This window comes from Pinus tabuliformis, chromosome 3_1 (assembly GCF_031772625.1).
Source record: "Pinus tabuliformis cultivar Carrire ecotype Pingquan chromosome 3_1, CPIR1, whole genome shotgun sequence".
Taxonomy (NCBI): Eukaryota; Viridiplantae; Streptophyta; class Pinopsida; order Pinales; family Pinaceae; genus Pinus; species Pinus tabuliformis.
Window position 1 is genome coordinate 259,406,191 of NC_142301.1, and position 19,108 is coordinate 259,425,298.

General features: G+C 40.6%; 1 protein-coding gene across 1 annotated transcript in view; it reads right to left on the reverse strand.

Moving 5' to 3' along the window:
• The window catches only part of ECH2 (enoyl-CoA hydratase 2), a 355,360-nt gene that overhangs the window by 151,311 nt on the left and 184,941 nt on the right, over window positions 1-19,108 (reverse strand). Inside the window, exons 5-6 of the mRNA XM_089411132.1 lie at window positions 3,020-3,090; window positions 2,811-2,883 (exon numbers count right to left, since the gene is read on the reverse strand). Coding sequence (XP_089267258.1) covers window positions 2,811-2,883; window positions 3,020-3,090 — 144 coding nt within the window. The remainder of the gene's footprint in view (window positions 1-2,810; window positions 2,884-3,019; window positions 3,091-19,108) is intronic.

Below are 19,108 nucleotides of genomic sequence, written 5' to 3' on the forward strand. Positions count from 1 at the left end.
GCTTATTTGACTTTTTTTATGAGCTATCATGGTTGACTTGTAACCATGGGTGTGTTACTAGACATTTTAGGCATTTGAGGGGCTTCTTCTTCTCATTTTTGAACTCTTAGATCATGTATAAATAGAGGAGGCCTAGCCTCATTCTCATCATAGCTTTTGGATTTTGGATCCGTCATTAGAAAATTTTGGACCTACAATTTGAGGATGAATTTTGGATGAATTGGATGAGTTTTGATGTTTGGTTATTTCGCTATCATTCTTGGAGCTTCTCTTTGGCATTCTTGTGGATGGATCTATTCTTCATTGTCTTGTAAGTGCCCTGTTAATTTGGTGAATGTCTAATGCATGGAATATTTTCTAATGGTTATTAATGTGCCCTAGTTGGTGAAAATTTGTTTAAAGCATTGAAACTATTGGAAATTTCGCATGTCTTACTCATGAGATAATGAATGAATGAATGTTCATAGAGGATAATTGCATTTGCATCCTTGAATCTCCATAGTAAGTGTCAAAAGTATAAAAATCTAGAAGTCGTTTTGTTGTTGCTTCCATCATGGGTAGTGAAAATTCCTTCTAGGTCTCCTTGAAGAGCGAGTTGCCATTTCATGTTCATCCTTGACTCCAATTCTCCCAATAGGTAGGCACTGGGTCCTAAATCCTTGGTGATCACATTTCATTGGAAAATATTACTTCTTTCACCTCTCTTTTACCTCTTTTTCCTCATTCTCTTAAGGATAAGGAGGCCTCTCTAGGGCTTGGTGTGAATTCCAATAGAGGAGTGTGTTTTGGATTTCGTTTGGACAAGACACTTTCTTAGTGTTTCCTCTAGGAATCCACAAATTCTTTATCGTATTCCGATGGTGGAATCTCAATATAATTGATGCCCTAGAAATCACACCAAGTGGAAACCCTAGAAGCTATCCTTCAACTTGGGGATTCTTTGAAGATTTATGCTTTAGTACTTGTTGAAGTATATCTTTCGCAACCTTTTCTCTTGTCTACCTGGACCTTGGATGAACTCTTATCTCATCAAATATCTCAAACCTAGGTCTCGTGTAGTCCTCCTTTCAAGGAGCTTTTCTTGGAAAATCTTCCTGGCTTCTCCCAAAGCTCGCATTCTCATTGAACCTTTTCCATTGAATGAGCCACCTTGCCTCACTTCAAACCTATCCTAGATACATCGATCACAAGTAAGGGATATCGGAACTCCTCCCGTCGGTGAAAATCCGAGAAGAGAAGGGGACAAAGGTTGTGGTGATAGTGGACCTTTGTCCCAGCGTGTTGTTGTGCCCTCTAGCTTTTGTCTCTTGATTGTGTGAAAATTCCGAAAACCAGAATCCTATTGCAACAGCCGATATTATTTCTCCTAATTGTTAATTAATTTAACAATTTATCTGCTATGGCAAATATCGAAATAAACACACTGCAACCTTCACAAATAAAATACTACGGAAAAATAAAACGTTGGAAGCTGAGAAATGCTAGCACAAACACATAAGAATAACACAATTATTTTTGGACAAAAGTCCCCGAAAAAACCCCCAACTTGGGAAAACCAGTGCAAAAGCGAGGGTTTTATTATTTATTAACAGTGAGAAATTATGGGTACAACTAGATGCCGAAATCTAGCTATCCTACAGAGAAAATACTGACAAAAATATAGTGAGGAATTTTCCTCACCCCTAGGCAAACTCTCAACACAACTTGCCTTAAGAAATTCAGCCCTCTAACCCTCTACACCAGCCTTTGCGATGCTCTGCGTAGCCTACTGGACATCAAGCCTCTCACTGGTCTCTGATGACGTCGTTCTTCCTTTTGTTCGCTGGAAAGATGCTTCTTTGGCACTCTGGGACTCCTTCCCAACCTCTGAAATTGAAGATGTCTCTCCCTCTCAGCAAATCGAACTTGCCTCTAGAAGTTGTTGCGCTGCCCTTTCATCAGCTTCTCTGTGGCTATTCTTCCTCTCTGCAAATGCACTCGCTGGATCTGGAATACTTCCTCCAACCTCACTGTCTCTGCCCCTCTCTCACTGCTTCGATCTCTAGCTCTCTCCAGCAACTAACTGCTCCTACTCTGGAAATCGATCTGCCAAGAAATCAAACTGCTCAAGTGTCTCATGTGATTTCTCCATCACCACATCGATCTCCTCTTATAATCCTTTGTTGGAGCACCAGTGACTAAGATTAAAACATAATCGATGACTAGGATCATCTCTGGATCGATCCATGTGAGTTTCTACATGATTCTCACCATGAATTAATTAATGTTGAATAATTAACCATATTCCATAAGTTTAGACTTAGGGAATATTTAAAATTTGGTTAATAATCTAATTAAGTCATTTCTAGGCGGAATTTCTAGAAACGATTTTTGAGTTTTGGAAATTTCATGTATTCTAGCCTCTCCACAAAATTTTGTGGCTAGAACACATCCAACGCTACAAAAACTAACAATTTGTGCAGTAACAGGCACTACCAAGCCTATGAAGGGAAGGGTAGTCTATCTAGTCACAGCCTGTTCCCATTCATGTGTACGGTTTGATGTATATTCTTTTGTACTTTGCTCCACAATGATGTTATATAAAATGCATTTTCAGAAGATAAAAACATGTCCATAGTATAAACAAAATCTCTAATACTCTACAAACACTTTTAACTCAGAAACAGAAAGAAAAAAAATATATCTCTAGATAACTTTACATACAATCACCCTCCAAACTGTACATTTTTCACTGAAACTTGTGAATCAACATTGTTGAAACAATTGGAATGGGGAAATCCTTTTAAGTTATAACAATGAATATGCCTTACACAGCAGTTTGTTGGAAGTGGCTTGTAAATCTCGAAATATTGTTGTCCATGCAACAAAAGACTTGGCTCAAAGCTGAAAGCATCATTTCCAAACAATTCCAAGCATCACTAATACATTTTACCAAGATAAACCAAAAAAACTGAGAAGATTAGTTTTCCACCATATTTCATGTCACCATACAACATATTGGAATTGCAAGAAAACTCACTGGAGACCAGGAACCTCGAACAATGTTTCCATGAGTTTGTATGGAAACAAAACAGCAAAAGTGGGTAGCACCTGCAACAACAGAAAGAAAATCATCTAGTATCCCCATGTAAGCTTCAAATATTAACAATGTTAATCCTAGTTGTATTACTTTATGAAGATTTTCTTCATATTGAATAAACACGTGTGTTACCACTTGATTTGTCAATGTTTGGATAGGCAAGGTCAACACATGGGACAAAATGAGGGCAACTTACAAGGAGGACCACTGTCTTCTAAGCTACCACTTCCCACCCTTCAGGGTGAAGCTAATCACTGCTAGGGGGGCTTCCCTGCACTTGATTTCTTTGTTTGTACCTCAGTATGATATAGAACAATACTCTATCTTAGACAATGGATAGAAGATACTCAATGTAAGCTAGCTACAATGTCCTAAAGTATGTCTTTTCACAAGGGAGCGAACAGTGGGACTTGAATAGTTTCGTTCAACTTACTTGCTTTTCTTCTTTCATATATTGTCCCTATTCAAGGCACTGATTATTTTCTGAAGTTGTTAAATCATTCATAAAAGCAAAAACTATTTAATTTCCTCAATTCTCATAAATCTCAGGCATTGGGGGAATATAGATTAGGCATTTTAGTTTGCTGTTAAGTAATTATCTACAATAAAACAGAAAGATTTGCTTCTTGTTTTCTCAACTTTTGTTAAGAAATAGAGAAACTATGTCTTTCTCAATTTGACCGAAATGGGAAAGCATAAGAAACACTAAAAATTACCAAAAAACAGTATTTTAATTGGCATTTACAGCCTTCAAAACAGTCATTACAACCTACTGTAGTTTCTTTTTCCTGCATTTTATTTAGGCATCTCAGTTTCAAGTTGCATCAGGTTGCATGCCTAAAATATATTACAAGTTCTGCATCTCTCTCTGCACCTTTTCAAGTTTTAGGCAGTTTCCAGCTTCTTGTTTTCTTTAGTTTATTGCAGATTTCAAACGTAACAGTGAGCTTGTATTCCAATTTGGCATAAAAAACACTAAAAATTACCAAAAAACAGTATTTTAATTGGCATTTACAGCCTTCAAAACAGTCATTACAACCTACTGTAGTTGCTTTTTTCTGCACTTTATTTAGGCATCTCATTTTCGAGTTGCATCAGGTTGCATGCCTAAAATATATTACAAGTTCTGCATCTTTTCAAGTTTTAGGCAGTTTCCAGCTTCTTGTTTTCTTTAGTTTATTGCAGATTTCAAACATAACAGTGAGCATGTATTCCAATTTGGTGTGTTATTAATTATTATATTCCCCACAGTGCACTCCTTAGATTGCATAGAGATACCCCCATTAAGTCAGCAGGTACTAACTTCAATGTGAAAGGAAAAAAGTGAGGTGATAGTGGCTTATTTGCTCATGTTATCCAGACTCCCCTCAGCTTTTGTAGGGTGGGAATTTCCTAGTGATAATAGGTATTATTATGAAAAAATTCCCACAAAACTGAAGCTGAAATGTAAATTTTTCCCTATAAATGTAGTGGTGGAATAAACAGATTCAAATACCAACTTGCTCAAATACTCGGGCATGGCATTAATCTCTGCATCAGTGTCCCCCACAAAGTTAAGCATCAAACAAGCTTGGTGCTTGAAACCCTTGACAAGGTTAAAGCCAAGAAAGCACAAACAAACAAAGAGATGGCAGTAATTCACATCAGGAAAATTTCTTCTGATACCCCCTTCTCAACCCCCTTGACAAGGTTAAAGCCAAGAAAGCACAAACAAACAAAGAGATGGCAGTAATTCATGTCAGGAAAATTTCTTCTAATACCCCCTTCTCAACCCCATCTATAGAAACTCCAATGCAAAGCCCAAGTTTTACAAACACCCCTCATTCTCAAAGCTAAATGTCACCTACTTTTCCAACAAATCTCGGCTCTGTGGGTAGTCATATAAGTGCTTTCCGCTCTCTGCACACATACTGGTTCACAGCCCAGCTTGGAGAACATGGATTGGAAAAAATATGGCCATCTATGAAACCGGATTCGTCCTATAGGCCCCACGAATCCCGAATCCATCGTGTCCGACACGATTCTCTCGAGATTCGTGTCCAGAAACCATGACACGTCGTGTCCTATTTTGACACGTCGAATCCGACTGCGTGTCATGATTTTGGCAGCGTGTCCTGTTTTCCACGACTCGTTAGGCGGGAAAAGTGACCTGCGCGGGTATGAAAAGCCGCATTTGGTCATTACAGCCACACATATTTTCATTTGACAAGCGTTTTGGCAGCTTAATGATAAAGTCTAGGCCCTAGTATTGATATGCTGTTCATGGTAATGTTAAATTCTTAAACATTACCATGAAATGACTCAGGATGTTTGAGAGTGGTTCCGGCCTCATTGGATTTCATATGGAGAAAGTAGAATTTTAGATTTCATTCAAAATCCAGCAGACTTATCAGTTTTTCAGGATTTTAGGATTGGGGGATTGCAATGTTTCCATTGAATTTTGTCATGTATTAGGGTATGGAACTCATATTTAATCAAGAGCACCAATCCCTCTATGTACCTTGATGTTAGTGACATTGGTTGTCGAACTCCTGTATCATGACCCTCCTAAAAATGTACGCACCACTCAAACAAAATCTTGAGTTGACATGTCATGCTTGTTCTATCTTATGTTAATGCTTAAACGGTGATATTAATGACAAAGATCCCTATATAGATACAGAGGTAATGACAAAGATACCTCTGGATATTAATGCTTAGAGGGTGATATTAATGACAAAGATCCTGATTTTCCGACAAGACTAACAAATTAGACATTTCTCGTGGTGGCAAGAGGGCCAAGCATAAGAAATAGATAATAGATTGACATGTATTTGAATTTTGTATGTACTATGCATGCTAATAGCTATAGATGAAGATCTATATTTGAAATCAATAAATTTGTATCATTAATTAAAATTTGTGTAAGAAATATCTAATTTTTAATATATATATATATATATATATATATATATATATATATATATACGAATCCTACATGTCCTATTCCGAGGGGTCAACGTGTCTGAATTCGACACCACGAATCCCGAATCCTACGAATCCTGAATCCCCGTGTCAGGTGACTTAGATGGCCATGCATTGGCAAGGAAATCCATTGCCAATTTTTGGTATTACTTGGGCATTCCTAGCACTATGCTAGGAGCCCTTACCGGCAAGGTAATTGATGTATTTTCTATTATGGGTCCATAGTTCAAACTTCAAAGTCATCCATGTGACAGCCTTGGAACAGATCTATTAGCTGATGTAGATTTGAGGTAGCATCAGATGTGCTCTAGCCACGAAAATTGGTGGAGAGGCTAAGGCACATCAGATCTCGAATACCCAGAAAGGGTTTGGGCAAATTCTAAACAGTTTGGGAGATATTAAAATACTTAATATTTTTAATGGAGTCCCTAAGTCTAAACTTAAAGAAAATAAAATATTAATGTGAATTAATATAAAATTGTGTTAGAATGGTCCAAAAGGCATGGATCAAACCAGATCTAATCTTAGCCGTTGATTAGGGACTTAATCTCGGCCGTTGATTTGTCAACGAGAAAAGTATAAGAGGAGGCTTGAAGGTCACTTGGAGAACACACCGAGTTGATCAAGATTTCGATTTTCTGGGGCAGGGTTTGCTGAAGAAGTCGAAAGAGTGATCAGAGTTGCAGCTGAGGGGCAGTGAATACAGAAGCAAAGAGGCAGAGATAGTACCAGAAGGATCAGCGCAAAAGCCGGGAGAGAGGGACGCAGAGCTAGCCAGGGCTCATGCAGAGGCAGCCAGGAGCTACGCAGTGCCTCAGGGAGACAGCATGGATGACACAGAGGCTCTAAGGGCTGACGCAATGCCTCCAGAGGTTGACGCAGAGCGAGCTAGGGTGACGTTGGGCAGACGCTGGGCCAAAAAGGGTTGATGCAATCCCTAGAGGTTGACGCTGGGGTTTTCGTGGGGTAGATTGGACCTAGGAGCTGTCAAAGTGTTTATCCGGGGTTTAAGCCGGAACATTTGTCTCCAACTAAGAGGTACTATTGCCAAGATTATCCTCTGTTGGGTTAGCCGGTTTTGCCACCCAGATTGTATTATGAAACTACTTAAAAATTAAAACCCTCAGATAGCTGCACCAGTTTTCCCACATTGGGTTTTTCCGGGGACATTGGTCCAAAACAACAATGTCACTTGTGTGCTTGTTTTGGTTTCCTTCAGTTGATAATCTGTAATGTGTTGAGCATGTACTTGTATTTATTTCCAGTGTTTACATGGTAAATAACTTGTTAATTAACAGAACAAGTCGGTAGGAATAAATCAAAAAGTACATGAAGGGTTTCTAATGGGTTAGACTTAGAAATTTCAACATGGTATCAAAGGGTGGTTGCAGATCACAGGAGAACTGAGGACATCAGCAGCAGAAAAATAGTTGTCCCAAGTGACAAGAGTTGTTCCTAGCAGAGCAGCAGCAAGGAAGGGGTGACGCAGTGCCCGCATCATCAAGATTGAGCCAGGAAGAGGCAGCGCAATTCCTAAGGGAGGCAAAGGTAGGCACATGCAGAGGCCAAGAGGGCTGACGCAGTTGGCTGAGTAGGCTGATTTGCCGGTGCCAAGATTGCGCAGAGCCTAGGAGCTCTAACCTTCAGTTTTCTGGGGTTTAGGAGGCTGTGGGTAAGTTGCAGAGTGGAGCTGGTAGGGTATTGTAGTCAAAACAGTACCTAACAAGGCAAGGCCAAGGTAGAGGAGTTGCTGCCGAGGTGGATTTCTAGCCAAGGAATCCAGATCAGTGGTGCAGTTGCACAGACGATTGAGAGGGGCATCTCGAAATTGGCAGAAGGGTTTCCAGGAGGGAAATTGAGGCTCAGAGGGAGTCATACCGAGAACTTCCAGGAGGGAAGTCGAGGAGCAACGAAATAGTACTACATGGAGTAAGAGACTAGGACAGACTGGACGGAGCCTCAAACTTCGTAGTCTGGAAGGCCAGAATCTTATCCGTACTAGACAAGAATCGTGTCAAGCACTTCGCCTTGAGGACGATAGCTATCTTAGTTGATCCTGCTAATAACGACAAGTATGAGGATGCAATGTCGAGGGTAAAAGTATCATCCTTGACGGGGTTAAGGATCATATAGTACCACATATTGCTGAGAAGAACACAACACAGGAGATGTGAGAGGCCCTAACCAAGTTGTATCAGCGTACTTCAGTGCAGAGGAAGATGCTACTAGAAAATCAGTTGCAATCATACCAGATGCCGAAGGGAGAACATATCGACCCATTCCTCAGTCGATTGAAGGAGATCCGGGATCAGCTGACTTCCATAGGGACAACGCTGGATCTAGAATTGATGGTGAGAACAGCCCTAAACGCAGTCTCAGAAGACTAGAAGGTGTTTGTCCAGAGCATACTGGGCAAGGCGACCCTTCCATATTGGGACGAAATGTGGGCTTTCTCTTCGCCAAGAAGAGATCAGAAGGCTGAGCAAGGCGGGAAGCAGCGGCAAGGGGATCAGAATCAAGGAGGAGGAGGATGATGTTGCCCTAGCATCTGAGGGAAAGCAGGAGAAATGGAAGAAGGACCTCTCCAAGGTCAAATGCTTCCACTACGGGGAGTTGGGTCATTATGTGACCCAATGTCCAAGGAAGAAGAGTAAGGGAGAGGCCTCCGAGACCAAGGCAGCGGCAGCAACGGCAGAGAAGGAAGTGGAGACAGACGATGACTGTGCCATGAGTGCTCATGTGCCACTTCAGAAGAAGTGGGGAGACATCGAGCTACAGTTTGGCAGACTACAGGCGATGAGGGGCAAGATCCTCGAGGTACATAGCCTCTTGGATTAGACCTTGCTACGAGAGCTCGAAGAGGAGTAGTAGGACTGGTGGATGTCAGTAGAGACGGATGTAGATGGAGTGACAGAAGGAGCTACAGTGTAGGATTCCCAAGACAGCGCGAGGCTAGCAGGCTGTAACAATGCGAGAGGCACAGGAGTGTTACACCAGTGCCGGATGGCACAGAGAGGTGTGCAATGGTGTGAGATGCATGGAGTTGTTGCAGCAGCAGAGGTCAAAGAGGGAGCATTTGTCAGTGACAGAGGAAGCTTCAGCATCAAGAGTGTTTCTAGCCTGACGGAGATGTCAGAGTTCGGAGATCAGTTACTTACTTCTCAGTAATTGAGTTGCAATGCAGCAGTTAACAGTGGTAGTGCTATGGGCAACAGGATGCAACATGATGAGAGGGGTTGCAGTGCAGATGCAGAAGTGGTAGTGGCAGGGCCATGGGCAGCAGCACGGATGCAGAGGGAGTTGCAATACAGATGCAGCAGTGGCAGTGGTAGGGCCATGTGTAGCAGTACATGATGCAGCAGTGCAGAGGATGTTGGGCAGCAGGCCTAGCATTAGTATAGGGATCGATGTCGGATGATCAAGTGATGCTTAGTGAGGAATATTACTAGAGCACAGTCCTCACAAAGGGGGAGTGTTGATTTGAGGTAGCATCGGATGTGCTCTAGCCACGAAAATTGGTGGAGAGGCTAAGGCACATGAGATCTCGAATACCCAGAAAGGGTTTGGGCAAATTCTAAATAGTTTGGGAGATATTAAAATAATTAATATTTTTAATGGGGTCCCTAAGTCTAAACTTAGGGAAAATAAAATATTAATGTGAATTAATATAAAACTGTCTTAGAACGGTCCAAAAGGCATGGATCAAGCCAGATCTAATCTTCCGTTGATTAGGGACTTAATCTCGGTCGTTGAATTGTCAACAAAAAAGTATAAGAGGAGGCTTGAGGGTCACTTGGAGAACACACCGAGTTGATCAAGATTTTGATTTTCTAGGGCAGTGTTTGCTGAGGAAGTCGAAAGAGTGATCAGAGTTGCAGTTGAGGGGTAGTGAATACAGAAGTAGAGAGGCAGAGATAGTACCAGGAGGGTCAGCGCAGAAGCCGGGAGAGAGGGATGCAGAGCTAGCCAGAGGTTCACGCAGAGCTAGCCAGGGCTCACGCAGAGGCGGCCAGGAGCTGCGTAGTGCCTCAGAGAGCCAGCGTGGGTGACATAGAGGTTGACGCAATGCCTCCAAAGGTTGACGCAGGGCGAGCTAGGGTGACGCTGGGCAGACGTTGGACCAGAAAGGGCCGATGCAGTCCCTAGAGGCTGCCGTTGGGGTTTACATGGGGCAGATTGGAGTTGGGAGCTGACAGAGTGTTTATCGGGGATTTCAGTTGGAACATCTGTCTCCAACTGAGAGGTACTACTACCGAGATTATCCTCTGTTGGGTCAACTGGTTTTGGCACCCAAATTGTATTTTGAAACTGCTTAATAATTAAAACCCTCAGATAGCTACACCATCTTTCCCGCATTGGGTTTTTCCGAGAACATTGGTCCAAAACAACGATGTCACTTGTGTGCTTGTTTTTGTTTCCTTCAGTTGATGATCTATAATGCGTTGAGGATGTACTTGTATTTATTTCTAGTATTTACATGGTAAATAACTTGTTAATTAACACAACAAGTAGGTAGGATTTAATCAAAAAGTACATGAAGGGTTTCTAATGGGTTAGACTTAGAAATTCCAATAGTTGAGACTATTGAAGATCTGAAATTTATAATTCCAAACCATCATAACTCATGGGTAGATATAAGTTGCCCCAATGAGTAAAGTTTGGATAAATGCCAGGTAAAAGACCGTAATAATTTTTCTTGGATCTTGTCCAAAGGGAAAAATGTTCCTAAAATTTGTTGGTGTCTCAAACAAAATCAAAAGTGCTCAAATGCTATATAACCTGTAGATGAAGTTGTTCGGGAGGTGTGCAAACATGCCATATAGATTGTTGCCAATAAGGTCACTAATGATTGTTGACTCATTGGATTTTTTACTCAATGTTTTGAGCCACCAAGTAGGCTCATCATCAAGAGCTAAACATTGATTAAGTGTAGAGTGCTGAAGCAATATTTATATTCTATTGCTCATATGTATAGGTACAGAGAATGGTCAGCGTGAATCAGTATTAGAATTAGGTCACCCTCATGTTCGTTTTTTAATTTTATTATTGGACACCAATTGTCACTAAGTTCTATTCCTTACATCGTGGTTTAAGGTGATATCATGTTTCTTAATACCCAAAGCCTTTCTAATCTTCCTCCTTATATGGTGATCCTCTCAAGCAATGATCTTGGCACTCTAAATATAAATTTGGTGCCCCATACAGTGTTCAACAAGGGTCAATATTTTTATGTGATTGTGCATAATATCTGCACAGTGTTCTTCAATCCTATTTCTCACTGCACGCCTTCTTTCTACTATATATTATTTTCCATAGGAGCAAGGAATAATGTAGACCCTTTGTGAAAATTCCTGCATCTAACACATCGAAAACCCCTACTGCAATTACTGGTTTACAATCTCCTACTTGTTCTTTACATTAACAAGTTATTTAATTGCATAAATATCGAAGTAAACATTATTGCAGCCTTCACAAATACACAGATCATACACAAATAAACAGAGACAATAATGCAAGGGACACCGTTATTTTTGGACAATCGACCCCAGAAAAACCCAATTCGGAAAAACCAGTGCATCATATAGAGGGTTTGTATTATTAAGCAAATTTCATGAATACAACTAGGGTGCTAGAAATGGCTCACCCAACAGAGAATATCCTTGGCAGTAGTACCTCTGTCCAGAGATAGAAATTCTGGAAAATCAACAAACGAATGATCAAACCCCACAACGACTCCAATTGTTCCCTATGCTGGACAACGAAAGCTGCTCCAAGCACTGCTCTGGAACTACGTCACTTTGTGTCACCCTCTCCTAGCTCAGAATCTGTTGATCTGCTCCCAATCTACCCCATACAATCTCCACAGTGCTACCTCTGAGGCCCAACGTTAGCCTCTACGGCTTCTGCATCACCTTCGTTAGCCTTTTGTGTCCTCTGCGTCAGCCCTTCTAGGGCTTGCGTTGTCTCTCTGGGCACTGCGCTACCTCTTTGCTATGTATTCTTCAGCCTCGGATGAAAATCCCTTGCCGAACTGCCTCTCACTGCAACTGATCACTTGCTCGATTTCCCCATAAAATCCAACTCTTTGATCAATTCGGTGCATTTCCAATTGACCCTCAAGTCTCCTCTTATACCTTTCCTGTTGACGAATCAATGACTGTGATCTAATCTCTAATCAACGGCTAAGATTAAAATAGGTTTGATCCTCGTCACTTAGAACCTTCTCACCCATATTTTTATTAATACACATTCATATTATTATTTTCCTAAGTTTAGACTTAGGAAACCATTAAAAATATTAATTAATTTAATAACTTCTCATCCGGGTGGAATTTCTCCAAATGATTTCTAGGTTCTGGAGATCTTATGTGTTCTAGCCCCTCAACCAAATTTCGGAGCTAGAGCACATCCAATGCTACCCAAAATCAACACTCCCTCTTAGCGAGGAAAGTGCTCTAGCAATAATTCCCCATAGAAGCATTACACTGATCCACTATATCGGTCCTTTGTGCTGTTGGTGCTTCGCCTGTTGCCCTTCATCCACTATCCCGCTGCTTCCTGTGCTACTGCATAGGACTCTGCCACTGCCACTACTACATATGTACTGCAGCTCCCTCTCAACATGCTGCCCATAGCACTGCCACTGCTAACTGTTGCACTGTAACTTAGTTACCGAGAAGTAAGTAACTGACTTCACCCAAACACTGACATCCTAGTCAGTCTGGAAGCCTTGTGATGCTGAAGCTACCTCTGCTGCTATCCTGTGCTCCCTTTGTCCACTGCAACCTCTTCTGTGCCTCTCGCACTGCTGCAACCTCCACTGCATTGCAACAGACTTCTACAATCTAGCACTACCTTGTCACTCCATCACACCTTGCTCCACCCGACACTTGTCGTCATGCTACAGTCTTTGAGGGCTCCCGTAGCCGTATGTGATCCAAGAGTTTGGGCACCTCAAGGATCCTGCCCCATTCTGTAGTCCTCTTGAGTACAACTCCATGTCTCCCCACCTCTTCTCTAGAGGTGCATGAGCACTCATGGCACAATCGTCATTAGTCTCGACATCCTTCTTCATCTTTGCTGGAGCATCCTTTGAGTTGAAAGCTTCTCCCTTGCCTTTCTTCCTAGAGCACTGAGAGGCATAATGTCCCAACTCCCCATAGTTGAAGCACTTGACCTTGGAGATTTTTTTCTTCTTCCTCTTCTATAGCCCCTGTTGTCCCGCTGATGTAAGCGCTGCATCCTCCTCCTCCTCCTTGATTCGAATTCCCATATCACTACTCCCCGTCTTGGTCAATCTCCTGAGCTCTTCCTGTCGAAGAGATGCCCACATCTCCTCCCAACTGGGAAGAGTTGCTCTGCCCAAAATTCTTTGGACAAACGTTTCCCACTCCTCGGATACTGCATTCAAGGCAGTCTTGACTAAGAACTCTGGACCTGGAGTAGACCCCACGGAAGTAAGCTGGTTGCGAATCCCCTGCAACCTGAGAAGGAAGGGATCTATCTCCCCTTTCTGCATCTCGTATGACCTCAGCTAATTCTCCAATAACATCTTCTAGTGCACGAAAGAGCCTTGGTATAAGGTGGTCAGGGTCTCCCACATCTCCCTTGTTGTTGTCTTCTCAGCAATATGTGGTATTACATGGTCCTTGACCCGGTTTAGGATCATGCATTTCGCCTTCGCCTAGGCCTCCTCATACTTCTCGACTGCATTAGCATCAACCGGGATAGCTACTACTTTCAAGGCATAGTGCTTGATGCGATGTTTATCCAGGATTGCCAGGATCCTGGCCTTCCAGATGAAAAAATTCGAAGCTTCGTCCAATCTGTCCTGATCCCTCGATTCGTTCACTGCCATCTCTACTCCTCTTCTCTAGACTCCCTCTAAGTCTTGATTTCCCTCTCGGAAATCCTCTGGCCAGCCGTCGAATCACTCCTCTCCAATCCTCCTTTGTCATTGCAACCCGAATCTAGATTTCTTGGCTAGAAATTTGTCGAAGTAGTGCTTCCCTCTACCTTGGTTCAGTCTCCATAGACATTGTTCTGCACTAACAAAAACAACATCCCACCAACTCTACAAATCAAAATCTGCACAACTCCCTTAGCCCCGACAACTCGAAGAATCTGAGCCCTTCAGGCTCTGCGCAATCTCTGTGTGGGCTGAATCTGCTCCTCTCAGCCAACTGTGTCAATCCTTCCTAGCTCAGAAAGATGACGTGGCTCTGTGTGAGCCTGATCTACCCGCATCTGCCTTTGCACTAGCCCCGATGGCTGATGCAGCTGCTGCATGGGCTCCTCCTAGCTACTACGTCTCCCTCTCCTGGCTCAGAATGCTAACGCAGGCACTGCGTGAGCCTCTGCATCACCTCTTCTACACTGCGTCACTCCTTCTGCCTCTCTGGCTCTGGAACAACGTTGTCTCTTGGGACAACTGCTTCTTTGTTGCAAAATCTCAGATTTCTCGACTGGTGTCTTCAGTCGCCTATGATTTGCAACCCCTATGATACCATATGAAAATTCCTGAATCTAACATATCAGAAACCCCTACTACAATTACTGGTTTACAATTTCCTACTTGTTCTTTACATTAACAAGTTATTTAATTGCATAAATATCGAAGTAAACAATATTGCAGCCTTCACAAATATACAAATCATACACTAAAATAAACAGAGACAATAACACAAGGGACACCGTTATTTTTGGACAATCGTCCCCGGAAAAACCCAATCCACGAAAACCAGTGCAGCATGTAGAGCGTTTGTATTATTAAGCAGATTTCATGAATACAACTAGGGTGCCAGAAATGGCTCACCCAATAGAGCATATCCTTCACAATAGTACCTCTATCCAGAGACAGATATTCCGGCAAATCAACAAATGGATGATCAAACCCCACAGCGACTCCAGTTGTTCCCTATGCTAGACAGCGAAAGCTGCTCCAAGAACTGCTCTAGAACTGCGTCGCTCCTCCAGGAGTGTGTCACCCTCTCCCGACTCAGAATCTATTGATCTGCTCCCAGTCTGCCCCATAGAATCTTCCTAGCGTCAACCTCTACAGCTTCTGCGTTAGCCTTCTGTGTCCTCTGCATCAGCTCTTCGGCCTCTGTGTCAACCCTTTTAGGGCCTACGCTGTCTCTCTGGGCACTGCGCTGTCTCTCTACTATGTATTCGTTGGCCTCAGATAAAAATCCCTTGTCGAACTACCCCTCACTGCAATTGATCACTTGCTCAATTCCCTCGGCAAACCTCACCCTAGAAAATCGAACTCTGATCAATTCGGTGCATCTCCAACTGACCCTTAAGCCTCCTCTTATACTTTTCCTATTGATGAATCAATGACCGTGATCTAATCTCTAACCAATGGCTAAGATTAAAACAGGCTTGATCCTCGTCACTTAGAACCTTCTCACCCATATTGTTATTAGTAAACATTAATATTTTTATTTTTCTAAGTTTAGACTTAAGAACCCATTAAAAATATTAATTATTTTAATAACTCCTCATCCAGGTGGAATTTCTCCAAACAATTTCTGGGTTCTGGAGATCCTATGTGTTCTAGCTCCTCTACCAAATTTCAGAGCTAGAGCACATCCGATGCTACCCAAAATCAACACCCTTCTATGCAAACAGACTTTTTACGGATAGAAACGCCACCATAGTTTGGACAACTTGTGATGCACACTACATTCGATTGTGATGCACTCTTGAGCATAGAAGTGGAAGAACCCACAATATAATTTTATAAAGGCATATCATTTGAGATTATTTTTGTTGCAAGGGTTTATTGGCATTGGCTTGTCATATAATTACTTCTTCTCGACTTTTCTCAATTATTGTGCTTTTATTGAATCGATCTAGGTATTTAGAGCTTGTATTTTAAAACCTAAGAGTGGAGTTGTACTCATACTCTTTGGGCTTATAGATCTATAAATTTTGTACATATAATCTAACCCATTTGTATCTAACTTTGTTCTTGTATATATTTTTTAAAATTTTATCTTAATTTCCTTGTAGATCTGAAGTTAAGGCAGGGATTTAGATTTGGTTTTCTTGATAATATTGTTTTGCAGGAGGAAGGTTTGAAGGGCAAAAGAAAAATCATTTTTTTTTAAGTCAAAACCTCCTCCTCTTCTAGACTGCCTAGGTCTCTAGCACGATAAATCTTTTGCAAGTTGTCTATCATTTTTTGAGTCTTTCTCCTCAAAGCCGAGAGAAAAAGCAGGCTCGTTCTTGCATCTAAATCAAAAAATTTCATAAGGGTTTCAATTAATAAAATTTTATAAAAAAATTCTACAAAATTTTCCTTTGAGATCGACAGGTAAGAGGCTTGCTTGGGGTTTTAATTTGAATTTTTCAGATCTTGAAGGAGGCCGCAAATATCATTTTTTAGCATAATTTCTCTAAGCCAAGTGCATAAAGGAGGGTTATCCTTCTTCAGGGCCGAGATTTCCTTAAGGGTTTAAACTAATAAATTTCTAACAAGTTTGTTGCAGGTCATTTTCAATATCAATCTAGTAAAAAAACACTTATCTAAGAGCCTACATAGGCCTCTATATTCCTCTGGTGCGAAGGTTGTTGAACCCTTGACGTTTTACAAGGAGAGAAATGAAAAAAAAATGCAAGGTTTTAACATTGAATTTGGAGGCTTACATTTTAATTACATTTTTTTTGAAGTTGCAAGCTTTTGAGGGTTTTTCCTCTTGAAACCATATAAGGAGGCTATCATTTTATCTAGTGCGAAAGGCTTTCCAACCCTGGACATATTATACATAAAAAACACAATTTTTTCTTGAAGATTTAGCCCTTAAAATTTCAAGAAATTATTTTTAAAACTTGGTAAATTTTAACTTCAATTTTCAAGCATCTCTCTTGCCTGGACACAAGCATTTGGGGCATATTTTCCACTAAGCCGCAGGCATTTTCAAAGAGTACCCTCTTTTCCAAGTGAGGGTTTTGATCATAAAATTTTGACATTTTTTTAAGGTTTTTACACATCGATCTGGTGAAGGCATCATCCAAGGCTCTGTTGACCACTGGAGTGGCACCTGAAGATTTTTTGAAGACTCCATGACCAAAGATGTACCAAAGGTTGCTACCATGAGAAATCCTCATATCATCAGAGTTTTTCAACTCTACTTCTTCTTATCTTCTTCTATTGTACCCAAATTCCACAAGCCCTACAGTGATGATGTAAAGTGATGTTAGTATGATGAGTTTGAGTCATGTAACAGGGCTAAGTAACTTGGGACCTTGTCATCAAGTGAGCTTACTCTCAAAGATTTTTTTTCACTTGGTTAAGTATCATATCCTTACGAGGACTTAATAATTAATTGCATTTTTTCCTCCAAACGTAACCCCAAAGCTAAAATAAGGCTTGAAGGCGAGGCCTTGCGTGAGTCCTAGTTTCTAGAGCCATTGTATATTACCATACTAGATTTTTCGTAAAATTTCATTGAATTTGGTTAGGTCTAGGGGTCATTTTTTAAACTTTTTAATTTCCTGTAGGGTAGAAATTTGAATAAATTCTGAAAATAAATTGTAATAAGTGATGTCTAGAGAAGTGGTATGGGGTATGTGTGCTCAAAATCACACCTCTCACCCTCAACTTGCTACTATGACACACTTTGAGGGGTAAAAAATAAGTTCTAAACCCTCAAAACCCACTTTTCCTAAATTTTGTGGAAAATGTGGCAATAAATTAGCGCAACAATTAAATATATGGAGAAAATCAATAGTTCCATGTTACAAAATGACATGGAAATGACTTGGAAATTATCTCAAGTCAAAGGAATGAGTCAAAGGACAAGTGGATGATGATTTGGCACCTTGCGTCATAAATACATGGCCCACTCAAAGAAATCGAATTTATGGCATTAAATGAGGAAGCTACTTACTTGAAAATTCAAATTGAGAAGTTAATGCACATTTGGAAAGATTTTGGAGAATATTTGGTGGAGATTTTTGTGGGAAATTGTCCCCACATTGGTTCCCATCCATATACACTTGTCATTTCATCATAGAATTCGATTTTGCTCGAGGGATTCTTGACGCCACTTGGGAAATTTGAATTTGCATGAAGGTGCTTTGGGATTGTCACCCATTTGCTTTGGGATTCTCACCATTTGCCTTGGGATAGGCTCTCAAGCTTCTATATAATAAGAGTTTTATGCTCTCACTTATGAATCCATTGTTTACTAGCTATTGTGTTTGTAAAAGTGCTACTACTTTGTACACTTTTCAAGAATATCAATAAAAAGACTTTGACGATCCATTCATGGGTGTTCTTCCTTTGGAGCATGGTGCATTGTGAACTATTGGTATAGTATTCGTTATGCTTTCAATCATTTTATTTCATATATTCTTGTAAACTTGCTAGTGAAAAGTTATCATGTGTTAGCATTTGATTTGAAAGTAGACTCTAGATATTTAAAGTTCTAGTTTATTTTCAAATAAATTTCTAGAAATTTCAATTTATTGTTTGTTTATCTAAATCTATATGGACTAATGTTTGATTTGAGTATTGTATAAGATATTTTGTTAAATCAAACGTGAGGAGAAGTCTTTAGAAGACCAAGCCACTCTTGGAGCACCTTCAAAGGAATTCTCATTTGTTATTTGGATTCACTTAGTTTATCTTATGAAAAGTGTGTTGCAAGGATTCGTTTGGGCATAGTTTATATACAAGCAATTATTTAAAAAATTTAAATATTTTAAATAGTGTTTCATTGATTCATATTAGCTATTTTAGAGCTTTTCCAAGCTAAACCAAATGATGGGGTTCAATCCCATCACTTCATTTGGTTTTTTGTATATTATTTATATATTATTTAATTGTTTTCATATTCTCTCTACAATAATTTTTTTTTTGATCTTGCAGCCCATAGGTAGAGTGTTGGTAATAAAAGTGTTAACCAATACGTATCAACGACCCATAGTAGTACACCCATTTTTTTGCAAAAGGGATAGCGCCGGATCAATGTATTCGTGTCGTACAACTATCATCATCAACCTCACTTCCAATATGTTATGTAAACCCATTTTGCATGTGTATAATGTAAATAA